We start from the raw sequence: 23,786 nt of genomic DNA on the forward strand, positions 1-23,786 counted from the left end.
CAGCCCTCCCCTGCTCGCCCAGTGTCCCCCCACCCTCCTGTGCGAGCCCTCGGGGCTGACAACAGTGCCTGGCACAGGGACCATGCCTTGCGTGCCGACTATCATTAGGCCCCTAAATTATTATGGGTGAATCATAGGGTTGCCTTGCCCTGCTCTATTCAAGCCTGGTTCTTGGTAATGCTTTCCTGACCTCACAGAGCCAAGTGCTCTACCACAGAACTAGAGAGCAGCCTGCAATTACCACCAGGCCCAACTGCCTAGCAGCTATGGAGTCCCAAGCAGATTTCTTAACCTCCATGGCCTTGGTTTCTGAATCTGTGAAATGGGTCAACCTGAAATGAGATAACCAGGTACTAGGTGAGCCCGTGCTGTGCATGCCTGAGCCTGTGCTGCATTCACAGAGCAGAGCTGCTGAGTGTCCCTGTACCATGTTTGGCCTGGAGCTGGTGGCAGCCTGGGCTTGGGCTCAGGAACTGGTACCAGAAGAGGACTCTGATGCTTGGGGCCAGCCTCAGCAATCACTCTTTTCTGCCTTATGCCCCAAGTCTGTCTTGGCAGGGGTCATAGCACATCAGCTCTCCCTGTGAATGGGGTGCTTTGAAATGTTCAACTTTCCCCCCACCCCATGCTTCCCAACCCCCCACCTCCACATTGGGCTCTTGATGGAGCTTTCCATCAGCCATAGCGGTTTCCTATCCCACCCATCCATCTCCTTCATTAGGATCCTGGTGGAGCTTCCCTTTAGCCATAGTGGCTCCCTCACCAAGGGCAGATGCCCAGGCCAGGCAGGGGAGGTGTGCTGGGGTGCAGAGGAGAAAGACAAAACGCATCAGATCCTGGGGGCAGGGGAGGAACCTGTAAGAAGCTCCCATGTGACTTTGCCCTACTTTCCCAGGTGGGAGTCCCTCATGTAGGAGCTGAGAGCCCCAGGTCCACAAGCTTCCTGCTGGGCCTCCCAGGACCTCCTGCTTAACTAAGGAGCCCAGATGCACCGAGAGGGTAAGTGACTTGCCCAGCATCACAGAGCCAGCCTATGGAAGGCATACTCCATGACAGGGCCACACACACCCATGCCAGCTCCGGAAGCTCTCCCCTCACCATCTCAGGCCTTTTCCAGGCCTTGGCACCTGCCGCTTCCCCATCCAAGTTGCTCTCCGTCTCTGGTTCACTCCCATTTTCTTTAAGTTTTGAGTCCAGTGTCACCTCCCTTTCAGCACTTTTTTTCCCTGTCCCCCACCATGTTCTACCCCACCCACCACACCCCTGCTCAGCACCCTGCAAGGTCCCACAGCCTATTTTCTTATCTGGTTGATCACCTGTCTCTCTTACCGGAATACAAACCCCGCAAGGGCATGGAGCTTTATTTTGGTGCAATGCTGTCCTCCCCAGCACCAAAACCAGTGCTTGGAAAACAGCATATGTGCAAAAACATGTTGTGTGAATGAACGTCAAACACTGCTTCCAAACGGCGGAGGCTTGAGCCATGTGAGGGATTTGATCTGATTCAGATCTTGGCTTCCTGACACCTGACTGGAGCCCAAGCTTGGCATCCACTGGTGGGGTGCCCGGGCTATCACACAACAGGGATGCCCTCAAAACAAGTGCGGGGACCAGTGGGCCCCCTCCATGCCATTCCAGAAGACAGGGGCATTCAGGAGAATGGCTGGGACCACCATGCCCACATGGTCCTCCTGCCACTTGAACCCTTCATTCTCTTCTCCCCTTACCTGTAGCCCAGGTGCTCCAGGTGGCCCTGGTGGTCCGGGAACACCTGGAGGACCCTGAGAGAGAGAGAAACAAGAAAGAATCAGAACTGGGGGAGCAGGGAGAGCTGTGCCCCATTGCTGGGGGGCCACAGTGGCAGGTGGGCAAGCCTCAGGGTGCTGGCAGACAAGAGGGGAGGCAAGGAGACAAGCGACACACCTGCGGGCCCGGCTGCCAGGAGTTGCCCATCCAAAGTCCTGGAGCGCCCTGGGTGAGAGGTCAGGGAAGGTGGGGGTTGCAAAAGAAGGGGACAGGTTACAGGCAACATCCACACACCAAGCACAGGGCTGCGTGGGGAGGCAGCTGGCTGGGACCCTTGCGGGGGGGGGGGGGGGGACACCAGGTGAAGCTGGAAGCCACGCCCCTCACCCCTTCACTTTTCCTGCTGTGGGGAGGGAGCAGGCTCTGGGCACCACTTACCGGCATGCCAGAGAAGACGGGTTCACCTCGGTAAGGGCAGGAACACTCCCCTGGCTCACCCTGAAGAGACAAGAGTGCCCTGTGAGAGTTGGGCAGGGTCCCGAGCTCCCCAGGAGATCAATAGAAGAGGGAGGGGCCAGGGTTTAGCTGCACGATTTGCCTCCTCCCGGGACAACCCACGTGGCCTGTCTGAACCTCAGCCTCCTTGTTGGGGAAAATCAAAAATCCTAATTTGTCCTGCACAGGAGATGCTGCCACCCAGCAAGGACTCCACAAACCCCAGTGGCTGCTGCTACTGCTGTGGTCACTGTCACTGTCCAGCAGCAGCCTTGCTGTGACTGAGCAGGGGTTCATGGTTGCGGCTCCGGGCCTGCCGTAGCCTCACCTCTCTGGTCCAGCTGGGCTTCCAGGCCCTCCGCTCTTAACCTCTCCTGTCCATCTTTGCCTTCTCCCTGTTGGATCCTCCCAACTCACTTCCAAGCCCCATCCTCTGACTCCGCCCCCATTGGAAAAATGTAGCTGCCACTCAGGGCCTTGGGGTTCTCTGGTCTCCAGCCATCCCAGTTAAGTCCTGGGTCAGCAACTAGGAGGTATGAGGAGTACTGAGGGACCCTGGAATTGGGGGAGCAGGTGGGTGGCACTGAGACTAGGATGCCCCCTAGCTTCCGCTATGCAGGGTCCGGGTAACTCTACATGCAGGGCTTTCCCTATAAGCTGTAGGCCCTGCTAACTATTGCCCCCTAGGAACTGGTCACCAGGCTCTTTGGACGGGTACCTTCTCTCCTTGAGATCCTTTCTCGCCCTGCAGGGAAGAAACATGAGGCAGTGAGAAGAGAAGTGTGCAGCCGAGCCAGCCTTGCCCTCCTACCATCCCATGGTACCAGACTCACCGGTGTCCCTCTGACTCCCGGACTGCCCATCTGTCCTTGCAGCCCATCACGGCCCTGAAGGGAGAGAGCCAGAGTCAGCAGGTGGGAGGCTGACCGGCAGCCAAGCCACGGGGCCTGCCCACAGGAGGGGTCAGGAACAGCATGTGCAGCACCACCCCCATCCCCATGCCCACCTTCTAGAGGGGACAAGGCAGGCACAGGAGGCAAGGAGAGGAGGAGGAGGAAGAGAGCACCAGAGGGGCCATGTGTCTGGTCAGGATCACTAGCAGGTCCCCACTCCCAGCCTGCAGGGTGGCCTTGACTCAGAGCTGGAGGGGAGGCCACAAGATGCCCCATAGCACCACTGCACACAGGCCAGGCCCACCTCAAGACTCCGAGCTCTCCTTTCTTCAGTGGGTAACATCATATGTCACCATGAGTGAAAGGACTGGTTTTTTCTTTTTTTTTTTTTTCCCAGTGACCTCTTTAACAACATTTATTTATTTGAAAGGCAGAGTGACAGAGGGAGAGGTTGGGGGGAAGGAGAGAGAGAGAATCTTCTATTCCCTGGTTCACCCCTCAGATGGCAACAATAGCCTGGCCTATCCCGGGCCAAAGGCAGCAGCTTGGAGCAACTCCACATGCATGTCAGGGGCCCAAGCACTTGGCCCGTCTTCGCTGCTTTCCCAGGTGCCTTAGGCAGTAGCTGTATTGAGAAATGGAGCAGCCAGGACTCGAACCAGCATTCATTCAGGACAGCACATTACAACGCTGGCCTCTGGACTGCTTATTTGCTGAATGGGGAACTGGAGGCTCTGAGGAACTGCCACTTGCTTGAGGTCACATACCTAGGGAGGGCACTCCTGGGGGGGACTGGCATGGTGGCAGAGGCATGGGGCCACTCAGGCTGCCTTCCCGTGGGGCCCTCCACCTGCTTGCAGGGACTCCGTGTCTCTGCCTTTCCCTCCTGAGCCTCCCGGGACATGCAGAGGGCTGACTGTCCAGCTCTACAGGCCCTCAGCCTGGCTGTGCAGGCTTGGGCCAGGCCCATGCCCTATGGGCTGTGGTGCAGCCTCGCAAGGAATCCTTCAGCAATTCCCAAACTGGAAGGAGCAATTCTCCAGGGATCCACCGAGACCGGAAAGCACACAGTTCACTGGGCTATTTTCAACATTGCCAAAAGCCCAAGAAAAATTATACCTTTGCCCACGACCCAGCATGGCACAGCCTAGCTGAAAGGTAGCATTTCTTTGATTTAGGCTAAAATTATATCATCTCACAAAATTCTAGTGGGTTCACACCGAGCAGAAGCTGACTATTATGCAGGTCTTTGATGACTAAAATGAGAAAATGCACTTATTATTATTTAATCTATGCAATTTGTTCAATAGACACATCTTTGAAAGCCAAGAGCTGTTGTCTTGGGCCTTGCCGCCTAGCGTTCCTGCAGTGTGGAATGTTCTTGTGGCAGCTCAGAGTTTGAGGGTCCCTAAAAGCTCCAGGTCTGAAGGTAGGGGAGGGCCTGGGGTCAGACAGGCTGGGGTGCAGGTTCTTGGCTCCACCCCGCTCATTCTCTGGCCTGCTTCTTCTTATCTAGGAAACAGGGACGATAATAGCTATTGCCTTACTGGGTTGTCCTGAGGAAGAAGTGACTTTCTGTGTTTAGAGCTTAGCACAGGATCTCAGTACATGACAGCTCAAAAAAAAAGAAAAATTGAGTAGTCATTTAGCACAGCGGCTAAGAGACTGGTATGTCTCATGGGATGCCTAGGCTCAATCCCTGGCTCCTACTCTTGACTCCTGATTCCAACCAATGCATCCAAGTTTTCCAGGGCATGATACAGGGTGGAGGGTAGCAGTGACGGCCCAAGTAACTCAGCTCCTGCTCCCCAAGTGGAGACCTGGATTGGATTCTTAACTCCCAGCTTTGGCCTTTGGGGCGCAAGCCAGGGGATGGGAGTTCTCTGTCTTATTGTCTGTCTGTCCTTGTCAGCCTTCAAAATAAATAAAAACACTTATAAAAATAATGGTGTGGGGATGGTGCCATGGCTTTATAGGTTAATTCTCTGTCTGCGGTGCCAGTATCTCATATGGGCACTGGTTCAAATCCCGGCTATTTCGATTCCAATCTAACTCCTTGATTGTGGCCTTGGAAAGCAGTGGAGGATGGCTCAAGTCCTTGGGCCTTTGCACCCAAATGGGAGACCCAAAAGAATGTCCTGGCTCCCAGTTTTGGACCAGCTCAGCTCTGGCTGTTGCAGCCATTTGAGAAGTGAACCAGTGGATAGAAAATCTCTGTCTCTCCTCTTTCTCTGTAACTCTGCCTTTCAAATGATAAATAATCTTGAAAAACAACTAAACAAACAAACCCAACGCATTCATTTTTACCATCAACCCAGCATTCCTTGCAAAAGCAAGGCTTTGCTCCTAACAGGCTGGGCTGTCCGAGGCCTCTCTCCTCCTTCCATCCCCCACTCTGCTGGGAAAGGTTCTGTCAGTCCCTCGCCCTCTTCCCAGCAGCAAGGTCCCTGGTCCCAGCAACGCCCCCAGCATGGCTCACAGACAGGACTCTTACCGGAGGCCCGGAGACACTGGCACCAGGAGGTCCCGCTGGGCCAATGGAGCCTTTCACCCCCGGAGCTCCCTGGAGGAGAGAGGGCAGCAAGGTGGCAGGGGAACAATTGGCAGCTGGCTCCAGGCCAGCGGGTGAGACACATCAGGGCAGCCCTCTGAGTGGTGCCACTCAGCCCCAGAGACCAAGTGCCCATGGTGACGGAGACTCACCTGGTCACCCTTCTCTCCTGCGGGGCCAGCTGGACCCTGAGGTCCTGGAAGGCCCTGCGAAAGACAGCACAGGTAGTCATCCGTTATCCTGGAGCAGCCCCTTCCCTAGGCTGTCTCCGCCGGACACTAGGCAGACATACCTGAATGCCGGGTAAGCCCTGGACTCCAGGCTCCCCCTGCAAGTCAGAAAAGGCACCCTGGGGTATATGGCACCCAAGCCAGCCTCCCTGACTTGCTCTACCCCACCACAGATCTGGTCCACTTGCCCAAATTGTAGGGGGGTCACTCCAGAAGACCCTGAGTGGCAGAGAGGTACAAGTCCCAGCCAAGGTCCTAACAAAGGCAGCGCTGGCCAGGGTTGCTGCTGACCCCACTCCCAGAGCCACGGCCACAGGCATCCAAGGCAGGCAGAGCCCTATGGTTTTGGATGGGCAGGCAGCTTGTGATGGCAACACCGGGCATGGGCAGCCTAAGCAAGGACTGGACACTCACCTGGGGCCCCTGTACTCCCATTCCTGGAGGACCAGGCTCCCCCTGAAGAAACAGAAGGATAATTTCTCATAGAGACACCCTACCCCCTTTCCCTCTTCCATACCTGCCCCCATTTCCCACCTGACTCTAGACGTCTCCCCACCTCGCCTAGCTGCAGTCCAGGTCCCCCCAGCCTCATGCATACCTGTGTGCCCTTCAGACCTGGGGGTCCTGGGACTCCTGGTAGACCAGGCTGGCCCTAAGAGGTACAAGGGATGGATCCTTGGAGTTCCCATGGCAGGGTAGGGCAATGGGAGTCAGCATACAGGCAGAGGAGGAGCAGGGGCAGGCAGTCTGCACTCACCGCTTTGCCCGGCTGGCCCACGCCTTCTGGGCCCTGCTCTCCTTTAGGGCCAGGCCTTCCAGGCAGCCCCACCATGTCGGTCATCGCCCCCTGCAGGCTGGGACAGGCAGTGCAGCCATCACCCTGGTCAGAGATGGACACAGCCAGTAGTTGGTCAACACCCAGAGAGGCAAGGCACAAGGCAGGTCGTTGTTCCCCCACTGAGAGCTCTGTCCACCCCCTCTGCCCCATCTCAGCCTGGAGGAGCTGAGGCTCACTCCATGAGCCCTACCCTCATTGCCTCTCCACTGTACCACCCTCATCTGACCTCAACTGACCTTTTCTCCTTTTGGCCCTGCAGGACCCCGAACCCCAGGTTCTCCCGACAGTCCTGGCTGTCCCACGGTGCCCGGCATTCCAGGGTCTCCAGGACTTCCAGCGTCACCCTGCAAGGAGCAGGGTTCAATGGGTGCAGAGGCAGCCCAGCGCCCCCTGGGATCCATAGACACCCCCAGCCTCTCCTAGCCAGGATGAGGATGGGGGCTAGGAAGGGAGTGGAAAGGGAACACAGGACATCAGAAAAAAAAGGCCTCCCTGCCCACACGGCCCTCATAAGGACCCCTTACCTTCTGCCCCTTCAGTCCTCGCTCACCAGCCTTGCCCTGAGAAGAAAAGAATTGCCACCCTCCATTCGCTGACATTGGATACTCCAAAGTGCCCCCATGCAGTGTCAGACACAGCGTCCTGCCACAAACACAGCAGAGCTCGGCACCCAGGCTCCCAAAGCAACCTGTGCAGGTTAGAAGAGGAGACCTGGCAAGCTACCTTTTCTAGCTCTGTACCTTAGTTTGTGCATCCCTCCAATGGGGACTACAAAAACCAGATAAGCAGGGACCCCCTGGGAAGCTTACAAAATAGGACGAACTCAGGCAAGATAGACCTGGGGGGTGCTGACCCCTTTGCTTGGGTTCTGCCCACCCAACAGCCAGGGTGTTCTTTGCTCTCTCCAGCCATGCCAGTCTCTACACCCAGAGGCCCCAGAACATACCTGCCTGCCTGGCAGGCCGAAACCTGGAGGCCCAGGCTCTCCCTTTTCTCCAGTCGGGCCGGGCAAGGCCACCACGTGGCCATTCCCATCCTGAGTCATGGACAGGCCTGAGCACAGCTCACAGGGCTCCCCCTGGGGAGCAAGGGCACCAGGTTAGGGGGTCCCCCCTGACCACCAGGGCACAAGGGCCAGGCTTGAGATCTGGGGCTGGGAGTGTGGCTGCCTCCGCAGCAAGTGAGAGAGTATCTTAGCAGGGACTGGGAGAGAGTAGGGACAAACCAAAGAGCGGGGGAGGCATCCTAAGGGCCCTTGACCCCAGGGCCCAGGCAGTGACAAGTCCAAGGGTAAGGACACAAGGTGGATGTCTGTCCAGGACATACCCCTAACTCACCTTTGCTCCTTTGGCACCTGCTGGTCCCACCGGCCCTGGCAGCCCCTGAGTGATAAGGAGCCACATGTGATACACAGCGTCTTCTGGGCCCATCAGCTCCCACCTGTCCACCCCTTACCCACACTTACCGGATTGCCTGCTGGTCCTGTCTCCCCCAGATTACCCTAGAATGGAGCAGAGAATACAAAATCAGAGAAGGCAGGGAGGGGCCTGGGCACTAAAACAATCCTGAATCCATAATTAAAAGGGAGCCCCCCTGGGATGCCTGCACTGCACCCTCCTTCCCTGGCTAGCAAGACTGAAGTCCAGGGAAGGAAAAATAACTTTTCCCCAAGGCCCCTAAGGTAGCCTACAGTCAGTCCCGGAATACCAGCCCCATGATCACACTGCCCCAGCGCACAGAGCTCCACAGTACCCCTCCTCCCCCTCATGGCTGGTCCCCACCTTCCCGCCCTGAGGGCTGAGCTAGGCACCAGCCACCAGCACCCATAGACACGCCTAAAGGGAGCTTATACACTTTAGAACCTTCAAAAACACTGACTCCCAACAGCGAGGAAGGACAGAAAGCAAGGGATGAGACAGAGTGAGTGGGCGAAGCCATTTCCCAGGGTGGCCTGGGAAATGTTGCCCGAGATCGTTATCAGAAGGATGAGATTAAGGTCAGATGATGAAAGAACCGGCGGGGGAGGAGGGTGTAGGGAGAAAATATTCTAGATGTTTCTAGCAGGGAGCACAGGGGCAGACCATAAGAGATGGCCCTGTCTTGACAGAAGGAGTCCTAATGCCAGGGAGCGAGAGGAGAGCGGGAACAGGGATTGGAAAAGGCAGAAACCAGGTCTCCCAGCGCCCCTGAGACCCAGCCACACAGCACAGCACACATCCAAGTTCCAGAGGGTTCTGAGCAGGGAAAATATGTCATCTGAGTGTTCTCCACAAAGCCACAGTAACTACTCGATGACAAATGGGACTGTGGGAGGATGGTAGCTGGGCAGATGCCATTTCCAGCAACAGAGAAGACTGGAAGGAGGGGGGGGTGCCGGGAGTGTGCGTACCAGCTTCATTCACCACCCAGCCAGTGTGCTTTGCCTGTCAGAACTAGGCCTGGGCACAGTCTCTGTGCTGCCCACACCAGGGCACCAGGGCGCCCAGAGGACACCGCACCCCAGAGTTCAACGCTGTCATGTTTGGCGCCATCACAAGCAACGCTACCCAGGGCACTAAGATTGAGTGACCCTGGCCCAGGGGTGACGATGACACACTGGAGTCAGACTTCCTGGGCTCAGATCCCAGTTCCCCAGCCCAACATGCGTGTGGCTCTGAGAGATCAGCCCTTGTGCACGGGAGTCTCCTGTCTCGTCTGCAGAACGGAACAATGGAGCACCTATCCCAGAATGTGTGGGGAGGAGGCAACGAGTTCACTCACGACAAGCCTTGGAGCAGGGCCCGGAGCATAATAAGCAATAGAGAAGTATTAAATGGTATTTTACTATCAGGTAGTCTTGAATGTGCTTAATAGTTTTAGATGATCATTAAATTAAAAGTACAACACGAAGGAATTCTCCCGGAGAGCATGTGGGCTCTTGGAAATAAATTATTGGACTCCGTCAGCAAAACATAGGTAAATTTATTTCCCTGTGAATTTATAGTTTGATCTCTATTCCTGCCAAGGCCATCCCACCTGCCTCCCTGCTAAGAAGCCCTGACCTCTGACCCCGGGCTCACCTTCTCTCCTTTCAGCCCTGCAGGCCCGGGAGCACCAGCTTTGCCCTGAAACAATCAGCCAAGACAGGGTTACAGCCCCTCCCGGCCCCAGCCCCTGGCCCAGAGAAACAGAAAGGCAAGACAGGATCAGGGGGATTAGGAATCTCCCAGGCCTGCAGGTAGCTGGGCAGTTTCCAGGCACTAGCAGGTGCTAAGAGGAAATCCCAGGGCTCAAGGCCTGGCGCATCATTCTGGGCCCAGGCAGGGGTGAGGGGACCAGGGTGCAGGCTTGGGATATCTGCCTCATTTTGGCCTCCCTCCGGGTCCCTGCCCTGAGACATGAAGAACCAGGAAGATTACTGGGGCATCCAGGCCAGACTGCACAAGGCAAGAAGGGGAGCACTCACCGGTAGGCCAGCGGAGCCTGCATCCCTAAGATGCTGGGCTTCTACGACAGAGCTGCAGGCCAGGCAGGGCTCTCCCTGTAGAAGGGGCAGGTGGGGTCAGCAAGGTTCCTGGGCTGGGGGGTGGCAGAGGAGCCAAGCCAGGGACAGGGGCTCCCTTACCTTCTCTCCTTTGATGCCTTGGATGCCAGGATCCCCCTGTAGGGAAAAAAAAGGTTTATGTGCTGAGATGAGACTTGTCATGGGGCAGCCCAGGCTCCCTGTGCATGGGCAGGGACAGCCTTGTGACACCCCACAACTCCCACCAACAGCCAGGGGTCCCCGGGTTCCAGGCCAGTACACCAGAGGCAGGCAACCCAGGGGAACAAATGTGGCAGATGGGGCCAAGGTGGCACCCACATCCCAGCTCTGCTTTTGACCCCAACTTCTTGCTAATGAGCACCCCGGAGGTGACGGCCAAGTAGTTAGGCCCCTGACACGCACATGGGAGACCTGGACGGATTTTCAGGTTCCTGGCTTCAGCCTGGCCTGGCCCTAGGTTGGGGGATGGCATTTGGGGATGCTGTGACCAGTGGAAAGATGTGACTATCTCTGTCTCTCTTTTATATAAATAAGAAGGTAAGCCTCCCCAGTAGAGAGTATCCAAACATACCCGATCACCTTTCTGTCCAGCAGATCTCAGGCCCTCCTGAAAGAAAAGCTCTGTGAGCAAGTGGGGTGGGGAGCCCAGGCTGGGACCCCACTGGTCCTGCCCATTCCTCCAGCCACACACCAGACCCAGGGCACAGCCCCCACTCACAATAAGAGCCAGCTCCACCCCAGCATGCCCAAAAGGCATCCTGGAGTCTGGGAGAGCCTTAGGAGGTTGTCATGGAGACCTAGCATGGCACTCTAGCCCAGCCCTGAACTCTATGGTCCACACACCCCAGCCTGACCCTCTGCCCATAATCTCCATGACCACAAAGTTCTTAGTTCCTCTCAATGATTGTGCTCCTGGGATTGCTTGGTTGGCTTGGAGGCAGGGGTGGGGTGGTGGTGTTCCTGGGCACTCACCCCAGCTGGAGCTGGATCACCTGGTTCTCCCTTGGGTCCTGGCTTTCCAGGCAGGCCCACGAAGTTCTGGAAGCCTTCCGGCAGCGTTGGGCACACCTCACAGGGCTCCCCCTAGCAGAGGGGGAACTATTAGCGAGCACACAGGGTAGGCTGAGGCCCAGAGATGGCGAGCGGTGCTCTGGACCCTGGGGTGCCGCTGCCCTCCCCCAACAGCAAAGTGGACTGCCAGACACTGTAGAATGCCAAATACCACACACCTGCCTCCCAGCAGCCAGCCCTAAGTGACTGCATCCATGGGCAGACTGGGAACTTGGGCCCAGAGCTGATGGACTTGTCCCATTCATAAACCATGTGTGTGGTATAGGCAGGATTCGAACCCAGCCAACCTCAATCACATACACCATCCATGGGCATATCAAAGGGGTGAGGTCCCCTGCCCCCCACCTGGGAAAAGGTCCAGCATCCCTTCAGTGACCCCTGCAGAGAGGAGGGTCACTCCCACTCCCACCCCATCTAGGGCAACCAGGCCTAGGACTCACCTTGTCGCCCTTCGTTCCTGGCACCCCAGGCTTCCCCTGCAGGAGAAGAAGCAGCTGACATGAGCGCCAGGGAGAGGGGCTGAGGGCCGAAAGAGGCCCAAGGCCTGAGGTCACCTTTCTCCAGAGTTCTTGGAGGAGTGGACCGGGGCCTGGTAGGTAGTGATCCCCCACCCCCCATCGGCCAGGTAGGGGATTACTCACAGGTTTCCCACTGGGGCCTTCCTTTCCAGGCGTGCCAGGGCTGCCCTGCAGTGAGAAGGCAAGTGAGGCAGGAGGCCTGGCCAAAGTGACTGCCACACCTTCCCCCACCCAACCCCTCTCTGCAGTTAGGACAGTCCCTGCCATGCCCCCGGTCTCCATTCACTCTGTTAATCTTTCCTTTCTGTGGTCTGTCCCCTTCTGGGTCTAACCTGATTCTCTTGGCTTGCAAAGAAAGGGAGAAAGCTACAGTCTCTGCATCCCCTTTCCCTGCGGCTCCACGTTGGAAATAATCAGATGGACGTGGATGATGCCACGGCTTCCTGTTCCCCGAGGCACAAGAGCCAAAGATGAACTAGGACCCTCCAGTGAAGGCCACCTGGTCCTGACTAGCCTGGGCCTGCCCTGCCCCACCTCAGCAAGCATGGGGACAACAGGGACCTAACCTGGCATGAGCCCAGATGCCCCTACCAGCCAAGCCAGTCCCACCCGCTCCTCTTTCCTGCGAAGCAGACAGCCTCATGCCCATCCCCAACCTGTGCTTACCTTGTTCCCCTTAGGGCCTGCTGGGCCACCTGGATCCCCCTGAGGGCAGAATTGGGGTCAGGGATCGTTGCTGAGAGACCTCGCCCTGGGGTTCAGTGAGCACTTCTACCCCAAGCCTGCCTCCAGCCTCATTTCCCAGCCCTGGCCAGAGGAGAATTGGAGGGGAGGCAAATGGGTACTCACCGGGGTCCCAGGCAGTCCTATCCCAGGGGGCCCAGGGAGACCAGGAGGTCCCGGCTCTCCTGCCAGCCCCTCAGGCCCCACAAAACCAGGATCTCCCTGGATCAAACATAAGTGTGTCAGGTAAGAGCTGTGATCGCATCCCGGCCCCAGATCCTGCATACCACAAACATTTGCTATTCACCTTCTGCCCTTTGGGTCCAATGACACAGATCTCTCCTGGCCGGCCCTGTGTGGAACAAGGCAGGTGTAAGAATGACCCTAGGGTCCAGCATCTCCCTCCCTACTGGGGACAGGAAAACACCTCCATGTGCCCCTCTTACTGCCCCTCCCCCAAGTCCCAAGGATATCAAGTGTCAGCCAGCAGGCGGCGGGAGACAGCGGCTCTGAGGCCAGGACTAGGGAGCCTGGGTCCAGGGCCTTTTCTGTCTCCTCATCACCATGTTCTAGTGGCTTTGTGCTTCGGGGGCTCAGCCCCTCCCCTCCCCAGGCCTCTCTTCTGAGCAAGCTAGGGGATGGGTCCCCGGGACTCAACCCCAGCCTAGAGAAGGGTCCCCAGCACCTACATCTCGGCCTGGCTTGCCGGGCAGGCCCTTGATGCCTCCATCACCCTTCTCACCTTTCTGACCCTGGACAGGGAAGAAACAGAGAGACTGGGGTGGAGGGAAGGGACTGGAAGTGGCGGGGCGCTGTGTCGGGGTGTGAGGGGCAGCTGGTCTCCACCTCTCCCAAGGCTGAATGGCTTCAGTCACTACAAGAGGGTAGACAGCAGACACAACTCCCCAAACAGCCACTCTGGGAGTCGGTGGAATTCACATCCCTCTAGGTCCAGAGATACTGGGACAACGCAGGATGATCAGGAGGGCACAGAGAAGGGCAATGCCACTTTGCCATAGACCTCCCACTCTCCAGGAAGTGCAAGGATACCCCCCTCCTCATGCCCATCAGGCCCCCCTACCGCCCTGGCCTCCATCGCTCCCATCCCAGGCCTGTTACCTTCTGGCCTGTTGATCCTGGGGGTCCTAAGGGCCCCTGAGAGGAGACACAAAGAAGGAGTGAAGAAAAGCAAGGACAAGGCCAGGCCAGTATCCTGTCCCCTGTTCCGTGCCTGGTGCACAATCACCCTGCCTCCTGTCCCATGTCCCACATCCCCTGCCCCTTGTCCCCTGTCCCCTGGCTGGGGTACACTCACCCTACCTGCTGACATCTGCCCCCTGGCTGGTGCACACTCACCAAGGCTCCTGCTGTGCCCTTCTCTCCCTTTGGGCCTTCTGAACACTGCACAGGGAGACAGGCATTGAGAGGAGGCAGGGCACGCTGCGGGCTGTCAAGGGGTGGTCCCCTACTGGCCCCAAAGCACCAACTTCTCCAGATCTTACCTGAAGCGGGGCATCTGGGGAGACTCGAACACAGTCATTGCCCTGGAGGTGGAGAACTAGCTTCAGGGCTGGGGCCACCCAGAGATGTCCCCTAGACCTGTGGTTACAAGGGACCCTAAAAACAAGGCCTTCTGCACAGTAACCCCTTCAAAGACTCTGCACTTATCCCTCCACCCAACCCCCGGGTGCAGTCCAGGAGGTTCCCTGTAGGCGGTGGCACTTACCCGTGCTCCCTTCTCTCCCTTGGGGCCTGAGGGGCCTGGTGGGCCCTGTTCACCTTTCCCTCCCTTGGAGCCAGAGGGACCAAGAGTGACCTGAGGGGACAGAGAAGAGAGCGTTACCCCTCAGGAAGGGAGAGGAAACCAAGGGCTCAGAGAAGGTAAGCAGTTAGCAGCGCAACACAGCAGGATGGCAGGACCACCAGCCTGAATCACAGCCCGTGTTCTGCATCCCAGGCCAACCTGCCTACTTATTCACTCCACAGGCTATCAAACTCGCTGGGCCTCTACCCTGCTTTCTTTAACCTGCCTAGTTTGGGTTAGCTCCTTCCCCCACACCACACTCCCACCCTAGCTGAAGCTAGGACAACACTGCTGCTCGGTTGCCAAGGTAACCCCTCACCTCTGGGGTCCATCAGATGTCTTATCAGATTTGAGCTGAATCAAAAGAGGGGTAAGTAGTGGAGAGGTTACTTCCTGCTGTCCCCCAAAATCAAGGGCCAAGGGGAGCTAGGGCTGCACCCAGGCTGTGGGAGAGTGGTGACTCATGCTGCCCACAAATAAGGTACAGCTGGGGGCCAGCTGGGCTCCTGCCGGCTTCTCCTTTCCCTTCTCTTCCTGGACCCTAAGAGAGAGCTTGAGCCTGGCCTGTCTGCTCTAGTCCCACTTGTCAACTTGGCCATGGGTGCCTGCACTGCACCATATGACCTGAGCCCACCCTCCTGCCCCTGCCCTGCTCTCCAGCCTGCAAGATGACTTAAGAGGCTGTCACAGCACAGCAGGACTCAGATCGTGTAGAAGTGCAAAGCCAGGCCAGCAACCAAGGGCCTGACCCCTTGGACACTCCCCCAACCCCATAGCCGCTTCCTATGCCCACCCTGGGTCCCAGTGCTTTGCCCAGATCGCGGGACTCTGCAAGGAAGGGAGTAACAGCAGGCCCAGCTCCGGGAGACGGGCAGAGAAGGAATTAGGGAATGCACAAAGACTGGCTTGTCCTCAACCAGGAAGCTGCCCAGCCAACTCCTGGCAACACCCACTCCCAGCCCTTGCCCACCCCACACGGCACACAAGTTCTACTCACTCACATTTGTCTCTCCTACAGCAGGGATGCAGGGTGGGCACTGAAAGGCAAGGAGTCCAGAGGGTCAGTACTCAGCCCTGGACCCTTCTCCACTCCACCCACACACATGAGCACACAGGTATGCACACGTGTATACCAAGCATACACGTGTGCTCACCAAGTACACATGCGTGCACACCTCCAGCAAGAGGACGTCTTACTTGTTCTGGGTGGGAATGGAGAGAAACATGAAGATGGGCATCCCAAAAACCATGCTTGCCCCTCCCTTCCCACCAGCTCAGACCTAAGGCTACACAGACAAAAATAGCAGAGAAGATTCCAGATCATATAGCATGTCAGGGTCAAGGGAGACTCAGAACTTAGGGGGCCCCTGGCCAAGGCCCCCGTAATGTCCAGGGACATTTGCTGCTAATTCAGCAAGTGTATCCCCAGGGCTACTACCCCACACCCCAAGGAGAGAAAGTGGGCAGTCAGGGCCGGGCGCTGGACCCCAGGAAAGAGTAAGAGCTGTGTAAGTCATCCAGCTCCCATGCCCAGCCTCTGTGCCTCAATGTCTTGTCCAAAGAGCTTGTACTGACATCATCTCAACCAAGGAAGACTTTTGCCAGTCCTGATGCCCACTCACCTCATCAGCTGAGGTCTCCCGATGGACCTGGGAAGTGGGGAGGGACCAGAACTCAGGGACCAAAGTCTACTTCCCACACTGTTCCTAAGAACGGGCACGGGTGTGCTATAGAATGCCTGCCCAACCTCTGCCCCACTCTCACCACCCCCGTCTCACAGCCAGCACCTACTCAGGTCCTAAGCTCTGTCCAGGAATGGAGACAGGCAGGAAGAGAATAGAGGTGGGGTGTGTTCTTCCGGGCGGTTACAGAGGGCATGGAGGGCAGACTGAGGGCACTACAGGCTCCTCCCCCGACCCACCACTCTACCTTGGTTTCCATGTCTGTCTTCTGGCGGATTCTTCCCATCACCTGAGCATCCACCTAGGTAGATGGAGCAAAGGAAAACCCTTGGCAAGGGGGCAAATCTGGGACCCATGCTGGCACCCAGGTGGGGGCATAGATTCCATGAGCTCCCTTAACCTAGAATCTGATGCCTGCCAGGGCTTTGAGGGCCTGCTCAAGCCCCTTGGGCCTCTCTCTCCACCGGCACCCCTTCTCTTCCTCAACCCATGTGATGTCGGAGAAAACAAGACCAGGAATCAATGGGATCTGTGTTCCTGCAGCCAGAGCTGGGCACGGTGCCTAGGAGGGCAGGGACACTGCCCGGCCAGGGGGTGGGTCTGAGGGAAGAACTGGGCTTCTCTGCCACCTTGGAAGAACCTGGGAGGGCAGCTGGCCATGGTGCTGCGCAGAGAAACAGCTTGGCCTTGGGCTGAGCGGGACTGGGTCCTGCAGCAGGAGCCAGCCCTGGGGGAAGAAGCAGCAGAACTTAGTCTCTGATCCCAGGGTGGCCCTGTCTCGGAGAAACTGGCTAGGGGAGCAGGCCTGGCCCTACACTCATCAGAATGTTCTGGATGGCGTTGGAGAGGGCCTGGACAGTACCAGAGCTCTACGGCCCTGTCCATGCCAACAGTATGCAGGTACAGGGTCACACATGGAGTTGTGTCTAAGCCTCTTCTGGGATGATACAAAAAGGTGGGGCTTCCTGTGCCCTTCCTGCCTGGGCACATGACCACCTGACTCTGGAGGCAGACCTCTGTCGGGCCAGGGGAAGAGCAGAGTCACCTGTGCCCTTCTTGTGCCCACATCTGCCTGCCCTGCCCACCTACCTTGCTGTGCTGAGGCTCCTCCAGGCAGAAGCAGCGGGTGTAGACCTTGCCTTCTGTCTGCGGGTTGATCTCAATGAGCTCGTTACTCTGGGTGTCTCGACGGGCCTTGGAGCTCTCTGGGGGGCACTGTTTGGTACAAGGAAAGGGCTGGGGTCAGATTCACCCCAAGACCTCCAGACACCCCTTCCAGAACCACCACGACCATCCTAGCACACCCTGAGCAGTGCCTTGAGGCCTTCCCCTGCTGTCCCCTGCCCACCTGCACCAGAGCCGCACCACTCACCCCTGCGGGTAGGATCTCACAGCAGCCCTCCTCCAGCACAAGCTCCGGGTCACAGTAAATGTGCGCCTGCTGAAGGTCAAACTGCAGGGGACACACGAGTCACTTTCCCTTTTTCTTAAGATTTACTTTATTTCTTTTTAAAGATTTATTCATTTTATTACAGCCAGATATACACAGAGGAGGAGAGACAGAGAGGAAGATCTTCCATCCGATGATTCACTCCCCAAGTGAGCCACAACGGGCCGATGCGCACTGATCCGAAGCCAGGAACCTGGAACCTCTTCCAGGTCTCCCACGTGGGTGCAGTGTCCCAATGCATTGGGCCGTCCTCAACTGCTTTCCCAGGCCACAAGCAGGGAGCTGGATGGGAAGTGGAGCTGCCGGGATTAGAACCGGCGCCCATATGGGATCCCGGGGCTTTCAAGGCGAAGACTTTAGCCACTAGGCCACGCTGCCGGGCCCGATTTACTTAATTTCTTTGAAAGGAAGTTATATGGAAGCTCTTTCCCTCTCTCTGTAAATTTGCCTTTCAAATAAATAAGTCTCTTTTTTTTAATCTAAAGAAACACAGCTCCCATTAAAACCAGGACAAATGCACATATGCTACAGGGAAAAGAAGGGGAAATTCAGAGGAGAGGGAGGGACTGGGCCTGGAAGGGCAGGTGACATGCAAGAAAAGATGTTCTGAGTTGGGGGTAACAGCAGAGCCAGTGGCATGGAGGTGTGGAGGGACCAGAGGATGACTGCAGCGGACTTGACCAGAGACAAAAAGAGAGACATAGAGAGACTCCCATGGGACCAGATCATGGTGGGCCTCAAATGCCAGGTTAGTACATTTAGGCTGGATATGGGGGCCAGTGGGGAGCCAAGAAGGATTCTAAGGAGAAAGCCTGGTGACCTATGGACTCCAGGGAGCTCATTCAGGCTCCCAAAGGTAGGAGCAGAGGCCCAGACCCCAGTTCGCACTCACCGAGACAGGTTTGCCCTGCTCAGAATCCAAACCCAGGAACACGTGGCCCAGGGGCCGCACAGGTCGCCGGGGTCCCAGGGGCTGGGAGGAGGCGGAGACACAGTCCACATGTACGGAGGCCACACGTCCAGCCACACTTAGCATCAACTTGTGCCAGCGCAGGTCAAAGAGCTGGGGCACTGGGAAGATGCAGGACACAAAGTCGCCATCCTGGCCCTGGGCCCGGAGCTCCAGGCTCTGCTCTTGGCTGTTGACTTCCAGGGAAATCTGCATGGAATTGGAAGAGAAGACATTGGGACAGAGATTCAGATTGAGGGCCAAGTCAAGGGCCCTCCCTGGGGTCAGGTGGGCTGGGGGTAGCCTTGGGCACTGGAATGGAATAGGGCAGTTGCAGAAATCACAGCTGGAAAGGAAGTAGGGCAGTGAGGGAGACAGTGGGACTCACCTGCGGGTATCCCTCTCCATCGGTCACTTGAAACAAGTACCATGTGTTCTGCGGGCTGTTCTTCTTCAGCAGTAGGGTCAGTACCAGGGCGAACTCCTCTGGGAATCCCCGAGGGAACACTCGGCTGGAAATGGAGCCAAGAGGGCACCTTGAGGCGCAGGTTGGGCTGGGGGTTGTGAGGGTCCCCAGCTGCTGCACATTGTGGGCTCTCAGGACCACAGAGCCCATCAACCATCCATCCTCCCACCCCACCCCCAGGTGCACACAGGCTCAAACTTCCAAACACGGATGAACTCTTCCCACATGCTGAGTTGCTGGGCAAGCTGAGGCAGTGAGATCCCAGTGGCCATCCCCGGGTCTTTACCGCGTGGGCTGGGTCAGTGGGGTCGCCCCCAGGCGCAGGATGAGAGGCCCCTTGGGGTTGCGGATCTTCTTGATGGCAGATGTCTTCATGAGGTTGAGTCGGCGGATGAGGTTGAAGCCTTTAGGAGAGACATAAGATGAAAAGCCCACCCAGCTGGGCAGGTGAGGAGAGCTCAGAGACTGCAGAGAAAGGGGCCCCTGACAGGATGGGGCGGGCACTCACCAGTCACATTGGCAGACAGATCACTGCTGTGTTCCAACTTGAGTCCCTCTTGCTGTGAAGGTGGGCACTGCCTCTCTGCAAGAGGATCTGGCAATGAGATATTCAGGGAACTCCAGCCACGATCCCTGCTCAGCTGAGCTCTGCGGAAACCCAGTGTCTCCTCCTGCTGGGGACCTGTGGCCAGGTCTGGCCTCAAGGCCACCCTCCGCACTTGCCTTCTGATCCCTGATGCCCCCCTTGGTTGGGGGAACCAGGAGGAAATCCTGAGCATAAAGACAGGAAGACTGAGGCCCAAGACCATGAAATAAGTCAACAGCGGAGCAGGATCAGAACTCCAGCAACTCAGATGATCCAACACTCCAATCAACGCTGAACCAGCAAATCATAGAAGACACCTTGGGCAGCCCTGGAGCATCCAGCAGAACTGTATGTGTGGGCATGCTTCCACCACCATACCTGGTCACGTGTGCTCTGTGTTCGACACATAGAACAGCAGGTTGCATATCCCACATGTCCATGAGCTGCAGATACCCATGCCACAAGGCACTGCCACACACTGCTGGTACACACGTTCTTAGCTATGACTGGGTGTACCATTTTCCACAATCAAAGCTGACAAGCAGGCCAGATAAAGTCTAGGCCAACAAGCCAGCTTTCCATCTAAGCCATTATCTTGCGGAATCCTGGGGAGAGACTGTGTGTCTGAGTGGGCCAAGGGCTCCTAGGCACGTTCGGAAGCCCCCAGGGCTCCAGGCAGGGTATTCTAGGGTAGTAAGAGAAAGGGAAAGCTTAATTCAGGTCCCCAAAGCCCTGAACCCTCCTCTCCCTGGGACTGGCAGAACGGAAGTGTTGAGCAGGAGACCCTGCAGAAGGACTCCAAGAAGCCATCCTACAGTGCAGGATAAGATGGCAGAGACAGCCCCTGGAAGCTGGCATCTCACATTCTGGCCAGTCTGGTCTCTGGGTCCAGAACTGTGACCCCCCCCAGAGCCTCCCTCCCCCAGGTCCGGCCAGAAAGAGCATCCCTTTCTTCAGCAGCACAGCAGGGATGGGTGAGTCACCCCTTGGCCCCGGGCCCAGATTCCTTGCAGATGTGGAAATTCTCTGCCCCCACCCCTCCCCCCAGGACCTGGTGCGGGAGAGGAGAGCACGCTTCATGAGCACACACGCAGAGATGCGTATGTGCGCACATGTTCTGGCACACAGCCGGTGGTCACGTCCATCCCCAGCAGGCACGCATACCTCTCACTTCAGCATCCAGGGCTTTCTGCCCCACCCCTCTCTTTGGTTGGATCAGGGCTGTAGAAGCTCTGCTCCTGCATGGATGGGCAGGGTGCTACCCAGACGAGAGGGCACACAAACAAGGCCAGATGAGCTGCCCAATCAACTTTCCCTGGCTTTGGGCCCTCAAAGAGTGCACCCTCTGGGTCCAGTGCAGTAGCCTAGTGGCTAAAGGCCTTGCCTTGCATGTTCCAGGATCCCATATGGGTGCCAGTTCTAATCCCAGCAGCCCCACTTCCTATCCAGCTCCCTACTTGTGGTCTGGGAAAGCAGTCGAGAATGACCCAAAGCTTTGGGACCCTGCACCCACGTGGGAGACCCAGAAGAAGCTCCTGGCTCCTGGCTTCAGATCAGCTCAGCTCTGGCTGTTGCAGCCGCTTGGGGAGATCTTCCTGTCTGTCTCTCCTCCAATAAATAAAATAAAATAAAATAAAATAAAACTTTAAAAAAAAATCTGTATCCTTTGGTTAGAGGTCAGGCTCCAATGTAGAGGATCTAAGGCCTCGAGCATCTTCCATGATGCAGTGGCCTTGGGCACAAGAGGCTGCTGCTGCTCTTCCCCCGCCCCATGGGCCATCGCAGCAACCCTTGTGTGCAGGTTACAGAGCAGGGTGAGAGCTCTTCTCCCACAGGTAGGAACAGGGGCGTATGTGCCGATAGAATCTATAGTGCAAACATAGCCACGCTTAGAGGCAAAAGCATGCATATGCACACACACTCTCAGCTCATCTCCCACAGATGCAAACACCGTTGGTTACCCTGGGCCTAGCCACTAGACTCCTGCCTAAGGGCAGGTGCATGGTCACAGGTGCACAAGGGACTCCAGCATCTCCAGGAACCAGCGCTGGGCCTGCGGGTCCCTGACCCTCCGATGCCACCTCACCTGTGTTTGCCCCATGGCTGAAGGTGACCCAGAGACTGAGCAGCCATAGGCCAGGAGTCCAAGATGTCCACATCTTGATCCAGAGTGATCAACCACAGCACCTGCAAACCAGAGACCGGGAAGGCAGACTCCTGAGTTCACACAGCACGCTCCACATGTGGGCGAGTAGCAGTCAACTCCTGGGGCTCAGGCACTGGCACTGAGGTGGCAGGAGGTCCTGGCAGGCCAGCAGCCTCTCCCCAGGGGCCCAACCACAGACTCTGGGCTAGGATTTGCGCGGGGGCGATATTAAAAATATTTAACCACCGGTATGGCACAGGCATGGACCAGCTATGGAAAATGTTGGCCAGAGCTTCCAGACAAGGGCCAGGCAGCACCTGACTGTGCAAGTGGTCAGTTACTGGATGAAGGAGAGATCTAGAGAATTCTGGCAGTCCAGGAAAGTTCAAGCTAGCCATGGAGCGGTAGGCACAAGTTACTTATCAGGACACTTGGAAGCATCTCAGTATTTTAGTAGCTCACATTCTGTGCTGGCATATACCAGCCTCGCACCCTGGTTCATTGCACCCAGCTTAGCCAGGCACCCGCAAGGACAGGGGCTGGCAACCAGGCTGACTGCATGTGGGCCCAGAAGCTTCTCCCATGCATACAGTGTGCGAGAGAGCAGGTTGCCAGAGTTCACAATCTTGCCAGCCCTCCCCGCTGACTGATGCTCGTCTTTTAGTTTTATGAAGTCCTGATGGATGGGCCTAGATAAATCAATGCAGGCTCAGCAAGCGGTCAGCAGCACCCATTCATCATCTGTCCTCCCTCAGGACAGGCAACTCAGACTCACATGCAGAGTCGTGTGTGTGTGTATATGTGTGTGTGTCACACCTAGTGACACAGGAACATATCAGTGTGTGCATAAAATCCCACACGCACACAGGCATGCTCACAGACACGCTCACCACTTTGCTCAACCACACACACACACACACACACACACAGCTGATGATACCCCATACCCCGCCAACACCTTCCTAGGGGGAAGTTCTTACATGAGTCTGACCTCATTCCTTTCAACTGTAAATGCAATTCTATTCCCCCATCCATAGTCATGAGGACAGAGGGACCCTTTATCCCAGTAGGTCTGGAGTAAGGACTTCGCCCCCTCTCTGAGACAGAGCTGTGTGCCCTTACACTGTTCTCCCCCATCCTGAAAGTGTGTGTTTCCCAGGTTTCAAACCCCATCTTGGTTGTCCCCTCCTGCCAGCCAATGGAAGAGCAGCCAGCTCCGGGTAACATGTGGGTGCCTGCCAGACTGTGAGCACCAATGTGCTGTTCTAGGCTCCCCGTCCCTGACCTCCACTGTCCAGGCAGGCCTCAGCCAGAGAGAAGGAAGGGCTAGAGGGAGACCAGCTACCGAGGAGACCGCTTTGGGGGCAGGGAGAGTCAGAGCCAGGACGAAGTTTAGAGCTCATCCCATTACAGAGCAGATGACCGGGGCCCAGAGAGGGGAGACATGCTGCCTCAGGTCACACAGCAGGTCCGGAGCAGCCCCAAGCCCCCACAGGCAGGCCACTCCACCCCCACTTACCCGTGGTCGGGGATGCCCTCACCTCCCTGAGCAATCCGGGCAGCCTCAGGCGGGCAGCCAGCCAGCCAGCCTGAGCATGCAGTGCCTGGCTTCTGCAGGCCCCCCCTAGGGGGTCCTCGATCTCTCCCTGCCAGCCGGGGGTCCCCAGCTTCCTGCGTGCCAGGAGCTCCCTGGAAATGAGAGCTGCCGCCGCCGGGGCGCACGCCTGCCTGCCTGCCTGCCTGGGACTGCGGCCACTCCGGGCCCCGGGTTGGGGAAGAGGGGCGGTTCTAGGGGGCTGGGGGCCTGCCAGGGCGCCTAATGGAACACAGCTGGGCCGGCCTGCCAGGCCGGAGGAGGCGGGAGGCCGGGAGGGGCCTCGGCAGCAGCAGGGGCGGCCGGAGCGCTGGACCCGCCGCCCAGTCCCGCTCCTGGCCTGGCCAGGTGCCCAGGCCCGCCCCTGCCGCTTGGCTGCCAGGTGAGCGAGCAGCGCGGCGCGCTAGGCTCTAGGCGGGACCCTGCGTGCCTGGAGCTGCCCCGGAAGGGGGTTCCTGCGCGGGGCTCCCCCTTTTCCCCTTCCTTGGCTGGGGGAGGCGGATAGGGACCCTCCTCTTCCC

General features: G+C 57.4%; 1 protein-coding gene across 1 annotated transcript in view; it reads right to left on the reverse strand.

Moving 5' to 3' along the window:
- Nucleotides 1-23,408, reverse strand: part of COL16A1 (collagen type XVI alpha 1 chain) — a 44,625-nt gene extending 21,217 nt beyond the window's left edge. Inside the window, exons 1-42 of the mRNA XM_058678159.1 lie at nt 23,191-23,408; nt 21,612-21,712; nt 19,448-19,522; nt 19,226-19,343; nt 18,862-18,985; nt 18,417-18,683; nt 17,447-17,527; nt 17,164-17,289; nt 16,322-16,375; nt 16,015-16,041; nt 15,394-15,429; nt 14,315-14,404; nt 14,091-14,132; nt 13,945-13,989; nt 13,708-13,743; nt 13,278-13,340; nt 12,896-12,940; nt 12,715-12,810; nt 12,532-12,570; nt 11,989-12,033; nt 11,788-11,823; nt 11,249-11,359; nt 10,848-10,883; nt 10,358-10,393; nt 10,199-10,273; nt 9,813-9,857; nt 8,219-8,254; nt 8,091-8,135; nt 7,700-7,831; nt 7,278-7,313; nt 6,990-7,097; nt 6,673-6,795; nt 6,514-6,567; nt 6,330-6,371; nt 5,978-6,013; nt 5,838-5,891; nt 5,629-5,697; nt 3,075-3,128; nt 2,960-2,986; nt 2,185-2,244; nt 1,924-1,971; nt 1,728-1,781 (exon numbers count right to left, since the gene is read on the reverse strand). Of these exons, the coding sequence (XP_058534142.1) occupies nt 1,728-1,781; nt 1,924-1,971; nt 2,185-2,244; nt 2,960-2,986; nt 3,075-3,128; nt 5,629-5,697; nt 5,838-5,891; nt 5,978-6,013; nt 6,330-6,371; nt 6,514-6,567; nt 6,673-6,795; nt 6,990-7,097; nt 7,278-7,313; nt 7,700-7,831; nt 8,091-8,135; nt 8,219-8,254; nt 9,813-9,857; nt 10,199-10,273; nt 10,358-10,393; nt 10,848-10,883; nt 11,249-11,359; nt 11,788-11,823; nt 11,989-12,033; nt 12,532-12,570; nt 12,715-12,810; nt 12,896-12,940; nt 13,278-13,340; nt 13,708-13,743; nt 13,945-13,989; nt 14,091-14,132; nt 14,315-14,404; nt 15,394-15,429; nt 16,015-16,041; nt 16,322-16,375; nt 17,164-17,289; nt 17,447-17,527; nt 18,417-18,683; nt 18,862-18,985; nt 19,226-19,343; nt 19,448-19,522; nt 21,612-21,684 (2,799 nt within the window). The 5' untranslated portion in view covers nt 21,685-21,712; nt 23,191-23,408. The remainder of the gene's footprint in view (nt 1-1,727; nt 1,782-1,923; nt 1,972-2,184; nt 2,245-2,959; nt 2,987-3,074; nt 3,129-5,628; nt 5,698-5,837; nt 5,892-5,977; nt 6,014-6,329; nt 6,372-6,513; nt 6,568-6,672; nt 6,796-6,989; nt 7,098-7,277; nt 7,314-7,699; nt 7,832-8,090; nt 8,136-8,218; nt 8,255-9,812; nt 9,858-10,198; nt 10,274-10,357; nt 10,394-10,847; nt 10,884-11,248; nt 11,360-11,787; nt 11,824-11,988; nt 12,034-12,531; nt 12,571-12,714; nt 12,811-12,895; nt 12,941-13,277; nt 13,341-13,707; nt 13,744-13,944; nt 13,990-14,090; nt 14,133-14,314; nt 14,405-15,393; nt 15,430-16,014; nt 16,042-16,321; nt 16,376-17,163; nt 17,290-17,446; nt 17,528-18,416; nt 18,684-18,861; nt 18,986-19,225; nt 19,344-19,447; nt 19,523-21,611; nt 21,713-23,190) is intronic.
- Between the last annotated feature and the right edge of the window lie 378 nt (nt 23,409-23,786).

This window comes from Ochotona princeps, chromosome 2, assembly GCF_030435755.1.
Source record: "Ochotona princeps isolate mOchPri1 chromosome 2, mOchPri1.hap1, whole genome shotgun sequence".
Lineage (NCBI taxonomy): Eukaryota > Metazoa > Chordata > Mammalia > Lagomorpha > Ochotonidae > Ochotona > Ochotona princeps.